The sequence below is a fragment of the Orbicella franksi genome, chromosome 12, assembly GCF_964199315.1.
Source record: "Orbicella franksi chromosome 12, jaOrbFran1.1, whole genome shotgun sequence".
NCBI lineage: Eukaryota > Metazoa > Cnidaria > Anthozoa > Scleractinia > Merulinidae > Orbicella > Orbicella franksi.
This window is the reverse complement of record NC_138156.1, coordinates 1207482-1230361: the sequence shown is the minus strand read 5'-3', so window position 1 is coordinate 1230361 and position 22880 is coordinate 1207482. Positions and strand designations below refer to the sequence as shown.

The window sequence follows — 22880 nt, the reverse complement described above, 5'->3', positions numbered from 1 at the left end:
AGTAAGACTGCTTGGACTGAACCAGCTTGTGGTTACCAGATCATGAGATGGCTAAGAACTTAGTTGCCTTTCAGGATAATTTATAAAGGGATTATCGAAGATCAGCATCACAAGCTAGAGGTTATGTGGTTGGAATGACTGAAATTTTCAACTGCTCACTTCATTTTCACAGAAAAATGTTGCTTCATATGTATGTTCTTGGGAGTGATAAGTTTAAGTTTGTTACCTTAATTTACGGTTGTATCACTTACTAATTGTTTATGAAACTGTGAACAAACTACTTTTTCAATCCAACTGTCTTTGAAAATAGACATGGAACTGTGCAACTAGCCTCAGCTGCCTAATACATATTAAATCACCGATAAATTAATAGCCAAAAGCTAATATGTAATGTATAGTTCTGAAAGATGCTACCTCCAAATAATCATTGGTAATGTCTCTTCTCCAAAGAAATTCCACTCATATACTCTTGCTCATTTAAATTAAAATAATTTATCTGGCCAACCTCCTGTGGAGATTGGAAGAAAGAATAAAGTATGATTAACAAAACTTTCAGTTATCGACTCTAGAATGTAAAATACACCAAAAGATGAACTCATTTTCATGGTCAGCTAATAACTTTTAAGTCATTAACCTTTAAAAAGGTTTTTAAGTGTTAGCGCTTTTATTGACAACGACAACCTAACCTTGATAATGGTAAACACCATCTATATTCATTGGATGAAATTTGTTGGCTGGGCTCAGCATCTGAATAATCATACAGATGTTGAACTTGACAAGGGAGTAAAGCACACACTCCTGACAACATGGTCATAATTATATTGTGTAATAATAAGACATACAGCACCTATATAAGTATTTTTAGATGGCTGAGATAATAATTGAGTCCCTATTAATACTACCATTGATGGTTTCCACCATCAGTGGTTTGACTATATTAAAATTGTTTTTATAATTCATAAACACTTATTTTTCTTGTACCCAACACCTGTCCACTATTTTTAAAAGGGCCAGCGAAACTAGGACTGCCAGTAATTAAGATGTATGAAATAAGTCTATGACATGATATTGTGACCCAAACTAGGGTGTACAGATGTGTATCATAACAATGTAAATTATCGGCAGATTCACCTTTTGACCAGATGTGTTTCACTTAAAAGATACCTTTTATGTGTACTGATGTGTTTATGACAGACTGCCTTTACGATCTTTTATTGCAGAGGCCCTAGATCACATTCCTAACAAACAAATGAAACAAAAAAGTACAAAGGCTCTGTCCTTGATACGGTAATAAATATGATGCCACTCATTGTCAGTTTGTTCTTATCGCCATGTAGTAAGATAATGAAACTGTCATGCCCCACTATCCTCCTCCTTTGCTGTGTGAGGTAACTGAGCCGTAGGACTCCATTTCACAACAGTCACCTTTTATCATCTGCCAGGGTTGTATCATAGAATGTAGATGTAGAGTCCTTGTTTAGTATAACATAACATTTATCACACACTGGGTGTGGCCTGGATGATTTGCTTCCCACAACAGTCTTGGATGTACACTGTTCACAAAATACTTTGCCGCAGTGATGGCAATGGTGCTGCATGTAAAAGACATCAACAGTGTTAGAGGTAACAGTCCTGCTTCTAAAAAGGCTTTGATCATACTATCAGCTAGAGAAAGTTCTGGGATCTTCTTTTCAAATCCTGACTATTGTCAATTTTGTTATTGAAATTCAGGAGCAGGGAGGCAAATTTAAATTTAAGTTTTAAGCTTTGAATTTTAATTTAAGTTGTTAATTGTAAATAATATTAATTTTTTTATGTTGAATTTTATTTTTAATAGTGTCCTTACTTGGTGGGAAACTGCTTTTTAAATCTGAGCAGTTTTCAGTGTTGTAAAACCAAAACAAAAGTAATCACGCCAGTCAATCACAAAATAAACTGAAAATAAAGTATGAAGTATTTAGGTCTGCATATCAACATCTTCCTGTGTAGCATTTTTTGTAACAAATAGTTAATTTTTTTTCAAATTTATCAAGATTTTACCAACCTTGTCTTTGCTTGACTTTAAGGCTTTTTGGCAATTCTGACACGCTTTAACATCCTCAGCATGCTGCCATCGAACTCCTGTTTCTGATTCATGGATCTGGGCAATCTGCATCTAGGATAAGGGCAACAAAAATAACAACTGACAGACCCACATAAAAAGTCATTGTAAAGGCTCTAGAATCACACAGTACATGTACGATAAGAACTTTAACTATGAGTTATCAAGCCAGAAGAGATTGTTTTGTGTTTGTCTTCTTCCACATTTAAATGACATTAATATTGAAGTTTAATAAATCCTGAAAACAACTTCAACTTGAAATCTTTGCAGTCCAAGTGAACATTGGCCCAGCTGTTTTGTGTTAGCATGTAGCTGCCTTCTCAGTATTTTGCCAAGTCATTTTATTTAGATGTACCTGTAAAGACTGAGATAAGCGTACAAAATCTCTCTGCACCGTTTCACTTTGGTTGAGTTGTTCTGTCATTGATTGCAACTGGTTCTTCAATTGTTTATTTTCATCTTCTATCTTGATCTGCAAAAGAAGTTTGTAGCCATTTGCCAAATAACGTTTGCCTGGACCAAAAATAATATCATGATAACTAAATAAACTGTCACACCTTACACATGATTCTAATGCATGTGGGTTGAAAACGCTGATCTCTGGGAGCCCTGCTAATCAGGACTATTTGTTTTGAGTCACCTGTTGCCTTGCTCTTCGCGCCCATAGCAAACTTGTTACTTTGTGGGTGAATTCTATCAACAACTGGGAATTTCACCCATAACATCACGGGAAAGGCAAGCATACTCAGCCGTAGTAGGTGTTATGGGTTACAGCCCTTAATGACAGCCCTGCAATGCCTGTCAGCAACAATGTCACATCTAGCTGAAATATATCAACCAGTGCAATAAAGCCAAGTCTAAGTAAATGATGTTGTTACACTTGATATAAGTATGGAAAATGCTCAAAATGATTTGGGAGATATTCCAAAAGTTCTTGTAACTCTCTGGACTACATTCTTCAAAAATCTCCTGCCTGTGATTTGTAAAATGTTTATAGGTATATGATAGATCAATTGTTTCTATGATAATGGTCATGATAACAATAAGCATGGAGGACAAAGAAGAAAACGATTATAATTAATGTTGATGATGAGGATGAGGATGAAGAGAGTGACCATGATGACAGAGATGAAATGGAGAAGAGGTAAGACAATGATGACAGTGAAAACTGTTATATTCACACCTTTTCTTCAGTAGCCTCATCTAACTGTCCTCTGAGTGCAATGATGACTTGGTTAGATTTGTCTTCTGTGTTCTTTAGTGACTGACCGGACTTTCTAAGCTGAGACTGTGCCTATCAATAAACCAATTTAAACAGTTTAATTCAGTATTAGGAAGGTAAGTTATTCCAAATGTACCAAGCACATTAGCAGCTGCAATACTGTCCATTGCAACTAGCTTTGTCAGAAACAGTCACCTTATAGTTGCTATATTATTAATAATACCTCCTCTTTGGCACTTTTTTCCTTATCAAGCTCTGTCCGTAACTTATCTATAAATTGAAAGAAAAATCACCACTTGAAATAACATTTTCAATATTTACTTCTGGTAATATTTGGCTCTATGAGGTTGGTTATAGAGGTTCAACCATAACACACATCAACAACAAATGGTCAGCCAATATTTATCTAGAGTCAACCAGTTCATTGTCACAATTATCTAGAATATTTAATTTAATAGTTTCTTCTTTGAGTACACAATAAATTAATTTCCATTAAATTGTAAACTGCCTTCATACCAAGTTCAACCCTGATGTTATCCACGTCTCCCTGAAGCATTGCCTCCACACTGTCCTTTGCAACTTGTTCTGCCATAACCCGATCTTTAAGGAAAGACACCTTCAAGTAACACAAGCATATCAGTTAGTACAGGAAGCCAGCACTACCCCTCCCCCACTGGTGTCTCATGTTTGATGTATTTGATTCTTGTTGTAACATTGAAAGGGTTTTAGAAGCCATAACTACATTAAGTACAGTATATTTCAGCTCGACTAATTAACGTAAATTTCTGAAGCAATAATCAGGAGAAGATTTTTCTTCTCTTACACAATTTCAACTTTGAAATAACATTCTGATTGCTTGATTGCACTCTTTGGAGAGCTATAGTCTGATCATTTCAGTTTAACTCTGTTTAGTTAGTCAATTTCCTTGTTGAAAACAACCTTTGATGCTTTAAACACATGATAGTACTCTTGAAAAAGGTTGTCAGCATTAGGTGGAATGAGATGACTCATCAGAGCTAGAGCTTTTAAACTACAATGTATTCTACAAAGTGACTAGGAAAAATATTACTCCCTCTCAGGCATGAGACAAATGTGCCAGTTAGTTACACAAAATGGAAAAAACTATAGATTAGATAACTAGGAAACTTGTCTTTTCTACCTTAACTTTTTCTAATACCAGTTCACATTTTATCCCGTTTCTCCTAACCTCACTTCTCAGTTTCTCTTCTGTGCTCTCAGATGCAGCTCTGATTTGCATCAGTTGTTCACGCATTTCAGCCAGCCTTGCATCAGAGTCCATTTGTGTAAGTTGCTGAATAGCATTGTCTTGAAGAGCTGCATAGTCTGTTCTCAACTGCATAAGCTGTCAACAATAAATACCTTCAGAATAAAGCATTCTTTCTATTCCTTATACACACTCACAAGGCACCCAATACACAAACATTTTCAAAATGGGTCACCGCATAAGTTTGAAAGAGGCATAGTGACTCACAGGAAGTTCACTTTGGCATCAACAAACCTACAGTTGAACCTCCCTGTGTGTCTCCCCCCCCCCCCCCCCCTCCACTAGTAAGCGACTACCTCTCTTGAATGACTACTGTAAAAAAATACCAAAAGTTTCCAAGTCATATCACTGTAGTTGGGACCTCTTGTAAGCAACCTCCTCTGATAAGTGACCATAACCACTTTTAGCACTGATAGATGACAATTCTCTAAAGTTTTTACTTTCCCATAGACAACCACTTGATACAATATCCTGTATCTTGCCAAGCAGAAATTGGAAAATCTAGCTGTCAGATAATTGCTTGTCAACGTTATCTGATTGACATGACAATACTTGTAGATACATGCAGTCTCAGAATTAGAGCCATGGGATGTTTTGCGACATGAATAAAGTACTCTTTATTACCAAATCTGACATATGTGGCCCTAGAGGTTTCTTAGTTGGCTTTAGAAAAGCTCTAATGCATTGCATGGTATCTACAGGTGTTTCTGTTCTATATGTTAAAAACTCCAAATTTCTACCTCCTGTGGTGTGACCTGTAGTAAGTGACCACCTAAGTCAGGCATTTTGTGCAGTTGCTCAAGGGTCAAAAGGTGTTTGGTCTGCAATATATTTCACCATTTGCAAAACTGCCCCTGAGATGGGTAGACCTGCTAAATGTTTGCATTACCAGGATGTGTTATACTCAGGCTTTTCATAAAATAATGAGAGCAGTGCAAACTGAAAATAATTATAATGCAGGCTAAAGAGACTACATATTTACTGAATAAGTTAAGTGCCAAGAGAAGAATTTACCTCCTGAGTAAGTTGATTCCGGGAAGCTACAAGCTTCATCTTAACAAAACATGAAAGTTAATTAGTATAACAAAATTTTGTGTTACTTAACCCACAGGGATATTGTTGATTAAATGATTCAAAGAAAAATCATGTATATAAAGGGTTTCTCCTACATGTAAAAGAACATAAAATTTAGATTATGGTGAAAAGGTATTTGAAGCAATCAGCAATCAATGTGGCACATAATACAATACAACAGCCAATGCATGGCCTTTATACACCCCTTACAATGTGTGTCTGAGCTCCATGTTTGGTTGCCTCAAAGTTTTCTCGCAACCCAGCAAGTAACTTTTCCAACTTGTTGTTTGTCATCGAATGCGTGTTGATTTGCATCTGTGCATCCTCAGCAGCACGAGCGACACTCTCTTCCAACTTGCTTCGCATCTTTTGTTCTTTGAATAACTCTTTCTGTTTGAAAAAAACAACAACACACACCTACACTTACTCCATTTCAGTTCATGAAGATTACACCTTTCATTGCTTAAAGTTCTTTGTATCATACTACATAGATATCCTTTAATGACGCGATTTATCATCCAAACTACCAGTAAGTTCATGATGGTGACAAAAACAGATGTGAAGCAATTTAAAAGTCATATCTGAAGTGCTACAAGATTACTTTTAGAATGAAGCATGGTAGTGTCACTTGAGGAAGCAGGTGTTCCATGAGGGTAAATAATCAGCACCATTATACAATAACCTAGTTATTATTGTACTTTCTCTGTTGTTAAGTAGACAGTTGATGGGAATAATAAATAAAACAATTGATTACGGAATGTCTCAATCTACCACCAAATTCTAATACCAAACATCAAGAGGAAATGAAAGGCAATAAGTAATGGGTTAAAATATCTAAAACTGGGATTAAAGTTATTCAAACTGGATTGTTATGGTATGGCTGCCATAACTAAGCTCTGACCTTTTCCTGATCCAGTGCCACTTGTAAGTTGGAAGCTAAATTTTGAAATTTCTGATTTTCATCCTGCAACTTTTGAAGCTGTCGTTCATAATTACCACACATTGCACATGACCTATTCAAGCTACTTTCATGAGAAACTTTCACCTGAAAAATGCATGTGTATCAACAATATTAATGAAAATAAAAAAACTTCCGCAGCTGCTTTGTAGTGTTTAGGGCTCAAAATGTCACTTTTGACGTCAACTAAAGCTGGGTACAAGTAACTTAAAGTAACTACAATTAACATGTCAATTTTAATGTATTATTTCCTAAGACCATCTAAATGTAACACAAGAGTTTACAATCACACAATTATTTGTTAAGTCCATGGATAAAACAGTTATTTCTACTCAGTGTGAGTTTGTAGCAATTAAGTCAAGAGTTTGTACATTGTTTACAGCAGAGTGATTCTGCTTCAACTCCTAACCATCATCAACTTCAAAATTGCTGTTTCAGATTTCTTGTAAACCTTCACTACAGAGAGTCAGTCCTGATGTCATTTTGTTTGTGGTTTTAGGTAATCATGAAAAATTTGGAGTAAACAACTGCTGAAAAGCACTCCAACAATGAAACTGGTTTTGAAAAACAATCCAGTCCAAAAAATGACAAACACCAAAATATGAACAACATACAGCTTCCTGAAAATTCTTCCAATCAAACTTGCTCCCATGTCCTTTGCTGGGAGGCTGTGGTCTGGCAGGGGGAGAACTGGGTCCTTCTGGTGGTACAACATCTGAGGGAGCTGAAGGCTCTGGACTGGATGATAATAACTCCTCTACTGAGTGTGCTCTGGCAACTTGACTATTACTACCTGAAATCACATCCAGTGCTTAACAAGCTTATAATCCTACCTCAAATTATTTTGCGCAAAACTAACCTTAAAAAGGAATACTTTAGGGAGCTACTCCTATTGTGATATATTTTAAAAATGGTTGGTTGAGATTAATTTACTAGTGTGTAGGTTATGGTTGAATGTAACTACAGAACATTCACAAAAACAGTTACAAAAAAAAATGTTGTGACACATTATTCAGTTACTGTGAAGAACAACTCCCAAAAAAAACTTGTCAGCCGACTGTTGGCCATCTGTCAGCCGTTTGTCTGCAGACAGATAACCGACTGTTTGCTGAGAGTCAGCCAACAGGTTTTGGCCAAAACACAGACCAACAGTCGGCCAACTGTTGGTGATCTGTTGGTAACGTGTCAGTAAGTTGTCGGTAGTATGCAACACTTACTTTGATGTTGTTTTTCCAAATTGCGACCAAGATATATAACAAACTGAATAGGAAGGAATGTACTTCTGAGTTTTGGTAATCACTGCTTACAACTAGCTGGGTTCACAGCTGATGTGGACCTACCTTACAAAATAAGTCCACAATACAAACACATGTCTAGTGCAGGGTGGATACTGGGGATGGATAGTTTACATGCAGACATTGTTGTCCTGAGAAATTTCTTGTGAGTAATGTAATTGTGGTTTCTGAACATATCTTTGTATTTTGAGCTATTTTGTGAATTCCTATTATTGGGTTGAAAAGCTTTAAAAGTATTGTAGTGTTGTTTCCCTCATGCAAAGTGGAGTATCAGGTGTTTCTTTCTGCCTCTTTTATACATCATTGCTTTTTCATTTTGTCGTTATTTTCTTTTTAAGTATTTCAGTACTCCACATTGACAAGTACTCCGAAAGCCGTGGCATAGTAAAAAAGTATCTCTGAAGAAAAATATAACAAAGGTCAATAAAAGATGGACAGCACTGGTTCACTCACCACAATACCCTCTTCCCAACTCCTTCTGTGAAACAGTGTGAAAGCAAAATAATTATATCTTGACCTCTCTCTTCGTGAAGACTTTGACTCAGAACCACTGTGTCTTGAAGGGACGGTAATGTACGTAATGACACTAATCTTGGATTTAGTGACGCAAAAATAAACCACCTAGGGCAAAAATATTTATCCCTTTCTTCTCGAACACTTCAACTCAAAACCACACTGCTCGGAATTTCAAATGACGCTAATTTTCGTAATACAAAGATTTTGCGACACAAATATTAATTGCAAGAGGATTGGTCCAAATATTTGCCTTGACTGCTCGGGCACCCACTTGAGCAGGCTGACGAGTACTGGAGACATATCGATTTGATTACACATTTTCACTTGTGGCTTTCCTGTTCATGTAATCTGTCATGAGAGGAGAATTCCTTGAAACTATTGGAGCATGATGTCACATTTTGCAGTATATGAAGTAGTTAGCTATCTTTTTTATCGCTTTTACATTGTGTCTAGTGCTTTCACTAGACACAAAAAGCAAAAAGTTCTAAAATCTACTATTAAACAATTCTTACAGAGCATTGACAAGCAAACTTAACTGACCTGCAGAAAATGACCAGAGCATTTACGCGAATACAGCACTGTCCGGCAATGCCACCTTGGAAAGGTCAACTATGTATCATTCCCCATCAAATTATGTCAGGATTTGAATTGCATGGTAAGATGATTTGTACAAGAAAGTGTTATGCTGTTGTTTTCGTTTTCACTTTCAGATGAAATCTGCTTTATACGGTTTAAATTTAGGACATTCTTGTCTGTTGGGTACACAGTAAAATTTGATTTAAAGAATATTTCACAATCAATATTTTCTATGCCAACCATCGAATGGTAAGTTTCTGATGAGATGTATTGCTAATAATTATTGTTTTTGGGTTTTTGAAACCATTTTGTTGATCAGGTGAGATACTCTTCTCCTGTCTATTCTACAGCAAACTTTTTGTTTTAGCAAACTGTTGGTAACTTGTTGGTAGCTTGTCGGTAGATTGTTGGTAACCTGTCAGCTGACAGCTTACCAACAGTCGCTTTTGGGACCTCTTCTTCACAATTACCCATTATTCAAACTTAACTGACCATGACCTGTAATAGACCAGTGTACAATAATGGCTAACAGTATGATTAACACTCACTCTCAAGACTCATTGTTACATCAGAGGCTGAGTGAACTCTCCTCACTCCTGATTCCTTGCCATCAGTCTCTATAGATGTCCTCTGAGCAGTCTCTGCCTCAGACACCAGTTGATTTGTGCAGGGGACCGTGGGAATACTGTCCCATATCGACAAGGAGTCTGTAGCAGTCACTTGTGCTGGCAAGGGAACTAAGCTTGGCTAGAGAAACAAAGATGAACAAGTGATCAAACCTACTGTACCACATGACCACATGAAACGTCATCAACTTTGGCAAATTCAGTTGTAAAATTAGTAGATAACTTTAATTTATTATTTCACGAGAGGGGCTCTGCATCAAACCTATACATTACAAGCCAAAAAGGATTAGGAATACTCATTAAATACTAATTAAGAAGAAGAAAATATTTCTTCAGAGATAAAGAGACTGAACATTGTCAGTGTTTTGGGACCACTGAAATAAATAAAAGGAGTTTCCCAAAAATTATGCTCATCACAATCTAAGAGAGATGTACATATTGTTGTGTCTTATATTACAGTTGTCTACATTGCTAATGTATGATGAAATATAGTGCAGAACTAATGAATGGCATTGAAGGAAAAACATCAAGTTAAGTCTTATGTAAGTAGCCCCAGCTTAAAACAGTCAACCAGTGTAAATACTCCAATGCTTCAGTGTGCAAAACAGGGAATTATCAGCTGAAGGTAGATGTTCTTTGGAAATATTCACTTCAAGGCTTTACTAGCCCGATAAAACTTAAGATGTTTCAAATTCAGCCTCAACAATTTCATACAATAGCTACAATCATAGACAAAAGTCTTGGGACAAATTTGCACTTTTGGCGCTTTTGTGTACACGCCAGGCGCGAATACAACTTCACCTGTCTAACCTTGCCCCCCACCCCCCATACAATGTTGAAAACCAGTACGTGCAATTTCAGCTGATTTTCAACATTGTGTTGTGGGGGGGAGGGGGGACAGCAACCCATTTATAAAGGATATAGCAGCGTTTTCTTCATACTTCAGTTCTAAAACACAGATAATCCGTTACATTACATAAGTGTCCCAAGGACTTTGTAGGTTTAAAACATCCAAACATCCACAAGGTATCTTTTATTACTTGATACATGTTTAATATGTATTTGCACACTAAAACCACAGTGGAGTAATAACCATACAGAAAAACTGATGCACCTATTTCTGGAAATTTGACATGAACTTTAACTTCAGTTCCATTTAACACCAAATTTCACATTCAGTAATGCAAGTAGATTTGGTACTCGAGCCATTTTGTTCTGACCCAAAATAAACTACCTGTTGATTAGTTGGCTGTGGGGAGGTCTGTGGACTCTGTAGATCAATAAGCTGGCCAACCTGGGGTCGCTGTTGTTGTTGAACAGTTGTTCTCTGATCAGGTGTAAGGATGTTCCACACTCTTGAAAATGCTTCCTCTTGTACTCTTAGATTCTCTACAAACTGGACATTTGCCATCTCCCATGTTTGCTTTAAATCACTGTGGGACATTTTTTCCTGCTCCAACAATCTACACACTGAAGAAATGATAAAATTTATCATAGATAATTTACCATTTTAAACTTCAAGTTAATAAATAGTCAGAACTTTAAACTAAATGTTTAATACATGTACACTGCTCCACTAGACACATCAGATTTTAAGACGGAATTCACCAGAAGTTAAAGTAACACATGGACAAAAACTTTGTACCAAGATTATTTACATCGTATTGCAAACATATGTACAAATGCTCTAAATATCTTCTTAAAAAAACCATTTCTAGCAACACCAAACGTTGAAAACAAAATGTTGAACTTTGTACGAATCACTTGAAAGTACTGGTGAAATGAAACTGAGGATGAAATTTTACCTGTGTTTGCACAATTTCTCTGAACTTTGAAATTTATTTTCTCTTGTTCCCATGGGAAATTGTTTTCAGTGTTATTTCAGCCAACTATTTATATCTTTAATGTAAAAAGGACTGTAAAATACATAAAATTATTCTGGTACCAGATTTTTGTCCACTAACAACTGAAATTGCTGGATTTTCTATAGGATTTCACCTTAATAGCTTAACAGTAAATACGTTTTAACTGCAAGACTTTCCACTATTCAGGTTTTGGTACTATTTTTTCTTTCTGTATGCCAATCGCCACAACTCACAAGAGATGGACAGAATTTTGACTCTTAAAACTGTTGATATTGAGAGGTTAAATTAATTAAATTTGAGATATCTATCTCTTGTCATTCCCAAGTGCTGTGTTCAACTTTTGCATTTGCTATCACAAATGACAACAATGCAAAGTTTTGATTTCAACAAATACTTTCACAATTGCTGGGTTTTTTTTTTCAACCAATGGGGCTAGTTAAAATTTAAAAGTTACCAGGCAAATCTGACTCTTTACTGGTTTATGAAGAGATGGCTAGCATTAGTCTCAAGCCCTGAATGTCTAAAGTAAGTGTTTTCCTGAAAAACACGCCATTACTTTTCAGTGCGTTAAATCACACATTTCAATAGAGGTCAAAATATCATTCTGTTCATCTAGCACTTAATTTGCAATTCCTTAAAGTTAATCCTCTCATCAATGCTGAAAGCTAGTGATTGTAATCTACAAAGTCCTTCACTTATAAGGCACATAGATGTTAGGAAAAATTAACTTTTCTCTCAAGTGCAACAGTCTTGAATCATTAATATATATATGTATATATATGGTAAAATTCCCACAACTTGCTTTAAAGCAAATTTATGAAAACTAGGTAGAGACATTTTCTATGTTGACTTCAGCTTAGGTACATAGTACATCGGTCATGTAGTACATTTCATACTGACCATTGTGAAGCTCTTTTCTTAATTTCTCAGCATCCTCTTGAAGGACACCTCAAAAAGAAAAACATAACAAAACAAAAATTGGAGCAAAAACATGGAACAAGTTCTGCCTTTGTGTTGAAAGCTACCTGAAGCCTTAAATAGCTTGAATTAAGGGTAATTATGCAGCCTTATGAGCCTATGGAAATCAAAAAATATAAAGATCATGTCAGATAAGTTCTAAATTGTCTGACATTAATTCTAAACTGGTTCATTCTTACTGATTATAAGGGCAACAAATTACACTGTAAAGTGTATGTTAAAACATGACTTGGACATTTCAGTAACACTCAGCTTGGTGTAGAATTAGACTTGACTCTGCCAGTCTATAAAATCAAGAAAAGCACACTGACTAACCTTTTTGTGTGTTTAGAACAGCTACATACATTTCCAGATCCGTTCGTGAGGATCGTTCTGCCTCTAGGTATTGGTTTAATTCCTTTACCTGTCCAAGAAATTTGCTAATTAAACTAGGATTTGAAATGGTCTGGTCTGGTCTGGACCTGGTCAGAAAACTTCTTCAAAATGTAAGTCCTTTTAATGCAGTAGTAAATGGAGCCAGACCTGGACTAAACCTGATCAAAAAATCTACTGTAGTTTCTAAACTTCTTTTGTTGTCCCCTAGTCCTATTAATAATAATTCACTGCATACTATTTCTAATTCTCTGTGAGATTATGTAAAAACATACGTAATAAATTTCATTACCTTTTCTTGTATCTCTTCAAACTTTTCTCTTGATAGGGGTTCTTCATCTTCAGACTTTTTGTCATGCTTTTTGCTTTCTCCTTCCTGGAAAAAAAATCACTATAAACAATATTATAAAGCATTCCATAATTTAAATGAGTAGGTCTTAAACATCAAGACAGTTTTGAGTATAATTTAAAGTGTAGATTCATTCATTAGCACATCATAACACACCTTAATCTTTGTTTCTGCAACTTGCAGTTTTTCTTGTGCATCTTTTAACTTTGCCTTCAGAAATGATATTTCCTGTAGAGAAATATTCATCAACAACAAATTTAACGACTTCGTAATGTTTGATACAAGAGGTCAATTTTGTAAGAAAAACAAACACATAACCTACCTCTTCCAGTGGCATAACAATTGATCTCCATGCCTCAGCATCCTCTTGGGCCTTTCAACAAAATACAAATGTTTTAGCCAGAGGGGAAATTATTTTGATACAGCACCCTTATTTTGTGTTGATATTTATTTCTCCCCTTTCATGAACATTCAAAGAAAATATAATTTGCAGGTTCCCTGTGGGCATGTTGTGGTTATTGTGTGTAACTGAGGCCTTAATGATTGGCCTGCTTCATCTACCAAAACAACTGAAAATATTAATTACCCATCAGCATAAGGTAAGACATGCCTGATGGACAATTAACATGGTGATAAATAAAATCCACTAGTCAGCTAATGAAGAGGACAGCATCCCTTCCATAATGATTTTCAATAAAATTTCAGACAACATATCAAACCTGTATCCACAAGAAACACTTGATAGTTCATGATACTTAATATGTATTTGGCTTGGACCACTTTATACCTTTTCCATGCTTTTTTCAAGTGATTTTACATTATCTGTGACTGCTTCCCCATCCACTGAAGAGTTCTCACTTGTTGCAGTATTCCGTCTTATGGCACCAACTACAGCATCAGACAATCCTGACAACATTCTAGGCCTGCTACTACTGCTTTCCTCGTCAGAGGACAGAAGAGATTTTAAGTTCTTTACTTCATTTTCTAACTTTTGATTTCTGGCAAGAAGATTGTGCTTTTCTATTTCAAAATGTTCAGCAGCACTTTCCTTTGCCTCTTTCACAGCCTCTGTAATACATGAAAATAACGATCGTAATATATCTCCAACATTTTAAGCCTCTTGATAATGCTCCTACCATATTTCCTTTTACGATTTAAATTAAATGCAAAGGTAGAAGCATCATCTGACACAATGACAGAGTTCAAGATACATGTATACCATATTTATTTGCCTATAGGCCAATCTTGGCCTCAAGCTAAGACCCTAAACGTTTGGCTATTGGAACCTGTTAAAAAACTATGAAAAGGAAACCCAAAACATCTAGTAATAAGCTGAGATTGAATATTTCTTTTCCACATGGGCTGTTAAGTGAATAAAAGAGGTGTCCCTCTTGGGAAACATGCAACTGTAAAATGAATATTTCATTCATCCATATATTCATTAAAACATATATTTTAATTTTACTAGTTAGTAATAAAAGTCAATGATTCATTTATCTGGCCACCACTGAACCCTCTGTAGTGCACTGCTAGAAACATAATTTTGAGAAATTCAGTGAATGGACCATTTTTACATGCTTGAATGAATTACAACCCTTTTTCAGCAGGTAAGAATGGATCAGTTCCCATTCTTAGAAAACATGTTAGACTACATGTTTAAGTCATTAGCGTTGGAAACAAACCAACTTGAACATCGCATGTTAGAATTTGCAAAACTTGTATTTTTTAGAGCATGATTTCCTTTCAGGTTGAGCAGATTAGAGTTCCAATTAAAATAAACTGTAACCCAATAGTAAAAAACACAAAGAAGCTGAGAAATAATCAGGGAAGTGTCCCTTGTAATTTTTGTCTGAAAATTGTATTGTGTGGGTCAACTATTGTCTTCTTCATTTGTTCCCACAGTTTACAAGTATACCACTTTAGATAGGAAATGTATGAACTCATCATCATCATCATTTTATTTAGTAATGCAGGTTACAACATTGGCAGCCAACGAGGCTGATGTGAACCTACAATTAACTCATAAAATGTAACATATGGACAGTATAAGTAGTTACAATAAAAGAAGGATTAACTCACAGAAATAAAACACTACATAACGGTATTTTTTTTTACCACATGATATTTTTGCTTATCAAACAAGATAAAAGGTTAGCAAACTCTTATCTCAACTCAGAATAATTAATCCACATTATAATACTTTACCAGACATAATGGCCCGTAAAGATGTTATCTCCTCTTGGTAGTTAGCACACAATGTCTCCAGTTCTTCTCTCTGAGAGCTCTCTGCCAATGCTGCAGCAGCACGATATCCATCACCTTCAGCAAGAACACTCTGAAGTTCATTTCTTAATCTTTTTGCTTCTTCTTGAGATGCCTTAAGCCTTATCTTTTCTTTTGCAAGTTCCTCTGAAAAATAAAAAAAAACTTTTATGAATGTACAGTGTATGGTTCCAGAAAATATCCCTATCCCCACCACGGAGGGAATTGGAAATACCAAAGGGGGGGCAGGAAATTCCAGAGGGGAGGGGGTTGAATGGTCAATTTAGTTTCCAGATATCCTTGGCTAGTCAAAAATCCTTCGCTACCTACTAAGTAGATCTTTCACATCATGAAAAACATAGTAGCTTGAATACTTGTATTTGAATCGCATTATATTTGAAATAAGTTTTGTTTCTTCAAAAAACATTCTGGAAGCTAAGTGTAAAGAACATGCTGTTTCATGGTCATGGCCATCATTACTTTTACCAGTCTACATGAAGTTTCTTATGGACTGAAAGGCATTGGTGACTAGGCAAGTTTGTTTTTCACTTTGATCTTTGTCAAGTAGCAGGTGATTTACTTCATAAAAGTTAGTTTCTTTTTAATGGTAGAAATGATGTTACGATTTCAGAAACTTGAGAATTTCTTGTCCTTATTTATCTCTCTCCATTTGTTTGTAATTTTGCTACAAAAATATTTGGCTTTCTTGATGAGTGTGTTAGCGATCATGTTCACGATAAAATGTGATAAAAGTATGGTGTCAATTTTTTTCCACACTCAGCTTATTGGTCTTTTAATGGAAATTGTATGTACCACATTTTCACAGGGACATAGTCACTGAGGGACGTAATTTGACAAGTTACCATTAATCTATATCTATTTACTTAGTGCATATCTTCAGATGCTACAATCAACTGAGAATTATAAACAGGAGTGATCTGCAATGCAGACAACCTAGTGTTTGGAATGTTTATCTTAGTAACTTAGCTTTAAAAGAAATGAATTTTTCCAGAGGGTATGGGGGTGTACATAATACTCTTGGAAATTCCAGAGGGGTGGGGTGGTTATTTTTGGGTGCACAAAATGAGTAGGGCCAAGGGTCTCATGTGAAATTCCCTCTGTGATGGGGGTATGGATATTTTCTGGAACTACACAATGTAACATCTTTGATCTTCTTACAGAAACAATTGAGCACACAAAAATTAAATTTATAGCATACATATAGGGAACATAGCAGAGCTACATAACACTATTTAATGGTACATGCTTCTCTTAGGTTTGGCTCTATGGTTCACTACACACAGCTCATGCATGCATACACCGGATATTATTCTAGACCTCATGCACCCTAATAATTGGTAACTAGATCTTGGTCAAAACTCCCTCTGGCTTTTATTAACTGACATCGATTCTCAGATTCAGGCTGATTTAGAAAAAGGTCTCATAACCTCTTGCTGTAGTGATTTGAACCAATTTGCATCCTACAAGAATGTTAAATGCAATTTAACAAAGTTAATGACAAAGAGTAGCTGGTACTTCCGCTCAGTGGTATTCATGTAGTATTGCATGCTCAGTGCTCTTCGCCACAGTACTAGCATTTTCCAGCGTGGTGGTCCCTGGAACGGTAGTTTTGGTCTAATCATTTGCCATCTTCCTGCCCCCCACCCCCCCCCCCAACCCATCCCCTCCCCGTCTCCACTGTTAACTCAGTGTGACGGGTGCCTGGAAGACTGCGTGGGGGCTCATGGCTGGGTTGCGGGGACTGCCAGCCATGGGAGTGTTATACTGTCTAGGGACTGGCTGGTCACAGTGGAGGCCCCCAGACATCCCAGGCACCCATCTTCCATACACCACGATGCAGTTGTTAATAACTCTAAATTGCAAAACGATGTTCACACCGTTTTAAATAATAAACTTCAATAAATTAAAGAAAACTAGTTTTAAAATATCCAGTAAAAGCAAGTGAGGTATAAATCTAACCTATCCTGTCAAAGATACGGCCAGTTTGTATAGTGTTTAAGCTACACTTGTACAAATGTGTGGTTTATTGTGCAATGAAAGAAGGTATGCATTGACAAAACATAATAACATAACTTCTTAATAATCAAACATTCACAGTAGAAGGACATTACAGAATTAAGCTAGAAATGCACAAGCTTGATGTTGACCTAGACACAGTGTAGTTAATTACATGTAACTTACACAGCAGTAAATATTTATCTGATGATCTGTCTAACTAGCGAAAGCATCGATCTTAAAAACAAAGATGAAGCATTCTCACCTTCCCTTGCCATATAAAGCTCTTTAAATTTCGCTCTTCTCTGACCAAATTCAATTTCGCTTTGTTCTTTACTTTTTACAAGCTGGTGCTCTTTTCGCTTCAAATCTTGAATGGTAGCTCTGAGGACATTAATGTCTGACAGCGCAAAGCACTACAATATCAGTGTCTGTTTTCATCAGAAAGATTAAGAAATGCAATAAAATTATGAAAGCTAGTTACCGTCAGGAAGATCCTCCGCATTATTTTCCAGGTCGTCCATATCTTTTGTCGATATAACATTTATAAATAACAAGCCGCCATTTTGCTTCCCCAAATTTAGCCTCGTCTCCATGTAATTGCACAGTATAATATTCTTCTTGGGGAGGGCTGGTGTCACGAGTGCTCGAAATTGGTTAGTTCTTGTTTACAAGTACGTTTTTGTTGACTATTTTTGGGGTTGACCCTGCACAAAACCTGGCAAAATACAAAAAGTTGGTTCTGTGTACTGATACAACTAAGCAATAGAAGCATTGCGATTATGTCATTCATGCATAGTCAATAAAGAGGGGCGTGAAGCGGTAAAATGGGAACTGGGACTTGCCCTTTTTTGGGCTGAGAAAATGGGATTCACTGCACTGGGACTGGGATTCAACCACTGGGAATGGGATGAACAATTTAAAAAATGGGAATGGGAGTTTTATTTTTAGCGCTCTCTGACCCTATTTTTGACACCACCGCTTAATTGAGCCTATTCTTTTGAATAAAGAATTAAAAATTCTGCATCATAAGACTTCCGTAGACACATAAAATCATTACATTTTTCATTTTCGCGTTCTAGCTACCAGGCTCCACACGGTTTTATTGTTAAGTCCTGTCAGTTTTCCTGGTCAGCGGTTTGTTATTGATGGAATGATATGCGCATGTTTGCACGTGGCGGGAAAGATAAAAATGGCGTCCAATTAGCAGACTATGATCATCGAAATCAAGTATATTAACGCAGAAAATGCTGTAATACACACAGAAAATTGTAAACTTTTCTTAAACTTAAGCTGCAGCCCGAGAATTACAAAAGATGATTATGGAAAAGTGTGGAGTTGAGGATTCTGCTGCAAAGAGGGGGTTTGCAGACCATGCAATATTTTATGTGGACCACATTGAACATGTTAGTTCTTTGGCACTCTCAGGGGATGAACTTGCTGTTTGTGCGGATGGTGTTCTTCATGTCTTTTTTCCATCACAGGGTGTAACAAGAATCATTAGAGGGAGTGATTGCCTACCCATATCATCACGAGCAGTGAATGTTGCTTGGTTTGGTAAAGATATTTTGTTCTGCGAAGAGCACCCGGGAAGAGCACTCCGTTGAGCTCTTTAAATCTGGGGCTGTTGCTGTGATTGCAGGACACAGTAAAGGTGATAGTGATGGTTCACAATCATACTTGAAACTGTGTCAACCAATTGGAATCTGGGTTGAATTTGATCGTAACATTTACGTTACAGACTCTGGTTCTGGCGCGGTCAAACTAATCAACAGACCGTTGACAGCGATTGCAGACTTCCTTGGAAAGTCACAAGTCCTGGTGAAGGCTTTTAACATTCATTTCAGAAAAAGCACAGTTAGAGAACCACAGAAGTCGGTTAATGAAGCGATTGCTATGGTGGATGAGGTGCTGGAGTACGTGAAGTATTGCTCACGGAAGGCGAGAGAGCTACAGTCCTTGGCAAAAGAAACCACTGATGTGCCAGAGGGTACTTTATCTAACAAGTCATTGGAACTGATGGCACAATCGCTTTGCAAGGTAGAGAACAACATCAAAGATCTGTCTTCATATCCAGATTTCGAAGGGAACTAGAATTTATAATCACTCCTGACGTTAAATGTTGAGAACCAACATGCAGTCACTCATTTTAAGAAGGAAACATTTACTCTCTACGAATACGCAGAGATTTTTGGTTCATCAGTAGAAGAAGGAGTAAAGAAAGTGACACCATGGTCTACACATAGCTACACGCATCCCAACTCATACTACCCTGTTGAACCTTCTGCTATTGGCCAGTTGGTCCTTTTTGAAATTCCCAAACCGGCCGGAGAAAGACTGTCTGGAAATGATGAAGCAGAGATGAGAGTGTGGGCAAAACGATACGGCAAGAGTGTAAGGCAGCGAAGTGTACGACAAGACAACACCATGGACAGAGCTGGGACACTGCCTTTGGATTTGTATGAAAGACAGACATTGCTTAATCCATTAGAATTGCAGTTTTCACTTCCTCGTGCGTAAAGCTCAGTGCCGGGAGAAAGTGCAGAACGTCCAGAAGGTGAGTCTGATGAACAGTTTGCGGAGGTTCTCACCTGCACTGATCAACGTGACGAGTAAACAGCAGCGAAAGTGGAGACAGCGAGTCTGAAGAGGATTGTGTAGATGATACAAGTGGTTTCAATATGGTTATGTCATCAAGGAGCTGGAAGACAAAGACTGCTCATCAGATGAGTGAAAGATTTTCTTCAGTCCAGGTAAAGGTATGTGTGTATCCAAACGACGTCAGGCCGCGCTTTTAATTAATTATACACATTAGTCTGCAAACAATCACTGGGAATGGGATTTTAGATTTGGTAACTGGGATTTGGACAAAATTTAAGCTGGGAACTGGGATTTGGCAAAAATTTGGACTGGGAACTGGGATTTGGTACCCCCCTTCATGACCCTCAATAAACAAAAGATGTGCAGGGTCAAGGACATTCCAACATGCTGAGGTGTTCAGCCTGCCAATTCACAAATCCCAACGACTAGAACAACACACGAGCAAATACGAGTGACATACGAGTAACATACGAGACATACGAGCAACATACGGATACATACAGGCGCATACGGTAACATGCAGGTTTACATACGAATACATAGGAGCAACATACGTTGATAGGAGGGTAATGAATTTCCACATGTAACATTTTTTCTTGTTACATTGCATTTTTACATGTGCGCGGGTCATGTTTTGCACAGACACACGCGAGCGCGTGCAAGTGCCACACACCCGCGGGTACCACACACATGCGCGTGTGCCACATAGATACGTCCGCGACACAAACACACAGACAGACAAACCTGATCGCGGATGTGAGGTGATGCGACGTTGCGCGTTCAATAAACGCAGATTGCGACGATTGCACACAAGATTTAGCGATTGCACACAAGAATTATTTTCCTCGAAGTAATAACATAGTGAAGGCTTCGGGATGTGTGTGTAGCGTGCTGTTACGGGGGAAGGGATCTTTTCGCTCAATGAATTGTGTGAAGGGAGAATTTGCCGATATTCGTAACCATGAAAAAGCCAACAGTTAACAGTTAAGTGAAAGTCCAATAACAAGGGTAACAACTTAAGCGGCCCAAAAACCTGTTATCACAATTGAACCCCTCTCCCTTTCCTCAAGTAAGGGTTAAAACAGTCTAACTGTCTTTCAAATTTGCAAATTTTGGTTATTTTCTTAGCATAAGTACATCTAAAATCCAAATAAAACCTGTTTGTTACCGTGGGTGTCCGTATGTATCCGTATGTTACTCGTATGTACTAGTATGTGCTCGTATGTACTCGTATGTTACTCGTATGTACTCGCTTGTTACTGGTATGTATTCGTATGTCACTCGTATGTACTCGCTTGTTACTGGTATGTATTCGTATGTCACTCGTATGTACTCGTGTGATATACATACATACGTATATAAATGAACTTTATTTTTTTTTTCTCGAATTTAACAGTAGCTATTATACAAGCTAATTTTTCCGAGAAAAAAATCGCAAAAGAAATCAACATAATATACAGTAACATACAAACTACAATTATGTACAATATTTACAATTAACGGCTAAAATGAAATAAATCTGTATACTGAACATTTGAAATACTATATTAGGCAGAAATTTAATTTACAAAATTGTGGGATGTTTTAGTCACGATCACGGACGACCAATGCTCCCATTTGATAGGCTTATTCACTCAGGTCTAATTTTAGCGCGTTGCCACCAAATTCTGGAGAGCGACGGGTATAATTTTCTGTTTCATTTTAGAAGTAAGCAATACCTTTTGAACTAAATGAATGATAGCTTCAGGAGAATAGTTTAGAAAGATAATTGAATTTTTTTATTTCAACTTCATATTTTTTTACTTCCACTTGTGAAGGCGTATCGTATGAACTCGAGCTGTTTACTCACGTTTATAAAATGCTTTCTCTAGTACTTTTGATGCCTGAAAAGAAAGTGGAGTGTCTTTGCTCCTTCATGGATTAACGCGGTTGAGAAATAAGTTTGGAAACTAAAACTCGTGAAATATCCAGATACAAGCACACGGCGAAGATAATATATTATATCTGCAATAATATGGTTATTCTTCAGCCAGTTATCTAAAAGAGATTCCATGGTGAGCATTGGCTGCTGTTGTACTCTTGCTGCTAAAATTCAGTCGGTCTTTTACGCACGCAATATTTGTCTTTATTGCATTCGGCCACGAGTCTTCCTTCTCCTTTCTAACTTCGATATTCAGGCGAAATCTCACTTTGCCATTTTTCAAGTTCTCTTTGTTTTCTTTGTAGTAGTTTTTGTTTCCAGTTTCTTGAATTGAATATAGAACAGTTTGAGGGATTGTGCAATTTGCATTTTGTTTACACAATCATAACGCTCATAAATCTGAATATAAGTGTTATTTTCACTGCATTTTAATTATTTTCCTTAAATTATTCTATGTAAACGACTCCGTTGTTTTAACGAAAAAAATGCTATTTCTCCACGACTGCTACTGTTGTGCGACTGTTATTTCGGCTTTCTATCATTACACAAAACAGCCAACAAAGTGCTTCAAAGGTGGCGTATCCTTGCCTTTTATAGGCTCGCTCCGTGTTTGATAGCCTGTCTTTTTGCTTCTTTGATGTTTACCGGCCTTTCTAACCATTTCCCTCTAATAACTATGCTCTGGGTAATGAGGGCTGCAAAGACTTCAATAATAGCTCACAAGAATTATCATTCACTTAACCATAGTTAATCGACGGAATTGGTTAAGAAACTTGGTAAAGTTCTTTGTTGTATGTTTTTGTTTGCTATTTTTGGGGATGACCCTGCACAAAACTTTGCAAAATGCAAAAGGTGGTTATGTG

General features: G+C 36.9%; 2 protein-coding genes across 3 annotated transcripts; one reads left to right on the top strand and one right to left on the bottom strand.

Annotated features, from left to right (window-relative positions):
* Positions 1–810: 810 nt before the first annotated feature.
* On the bottom strand, positions 811–18177 carry LOC145462586 (rab GTPase-binding effector protein 1-like). Of its 2 annotated transcripts, XM_081446150.1 has the most exons (22): positions 17980–18177; positions 17761–17895; positions 15423–15626; positions 14005–14285; positions 13540–13590; positions 13374–13445; positions 13161–13244; positions 12812–12899; positions 12419–12466; positions 10888–11123; positions 9576–9774; positions 7255–7433; positions 6584–6727; positions 5893–6072; positions 5623–5661; positions 4531–4686; positions 3840–3939; positions 3547–3593; positions 3285–3395; positions 2457–2573; positions 2045–2155; positions 811–1592 (listed from the first exon to the last, which is right to left on the bottom strand). In XM_081446150.1, the coding sequence occupies exons 1-22, from the start codon at positions 18089–18091 to the stop codon at positions 1422–1424; spliced, it is 2865 nt and encodes a 954-aa protein (XP_081302276.1). In that variant the 5' UTR covers positions 18092–18177; the 3' UTR covers positions 811–1421. The 2 variants fall into 2 exon arrangements, with proteins under 2 accessions (XP_081302276.1, XP_081302277.1); XM_081446151.1 differs by lacking the exons at positions 811–1592; positions 2045–2155; positions 2457–2573 and adding an exon at positions 2592–2924.
* Positions 18178–18327: 150 nt separating this feature from the next.
* LOC145462589 (uncharacterized) lies at positions 18328–20863 on the top strand. Its single transcript, XM_081446153.1, has 2 exons — positions 18328–19709; positions 20662–20863. Exon 1 carries the CDS (start codon positions 19038–19040, stop codon positions 19587–19589), a length of 552 nt encoding a protein of 183 aa, XP_081302279.1. The 5' UTR covers positions 18328–19037; the 3' UTR covers positions 19590–19709; positions 20662–20863.
* Positions 20864–22880: the final 2017 nt, after the last annotated feature.

What these genes read in the sequence shown, in the direction of transcription:
- LOC145462589 (XM_081446153.1), top strand. Translation starts at nt 19,038, where the DNA reads ATGTTGCTTGGTTTGGTAAAGATATTTTGTTCTGCGAAGAGCACCCGG.
- LOC145462586 (XM_081446150.1), bottom strand. Translation starts at nt 18,091, where the DNA reads ATGGAGACGAGGCTAAATTTGGGGAAGCAAAATGGCGGCTTGTTATTT. An exon ending in TTGAAAAAAGCATGGAAAAG is followed by an intron (nt 13,591 to 14,004) that starts GTATAAAGTGGT and finishes TTTTGTTGAAAG; the next exon opens with GCCCAAGAGGATGCTGAGGC. An exon ending in GCTTATCTCAGTCTTTACAG is followed by an intron (nt 2,156 to 2,456) that starts GTACATCTAAAT and finishes CCCTTATCCTAG; the next exon opens with ATGCAGATTGCCCAGATCCA.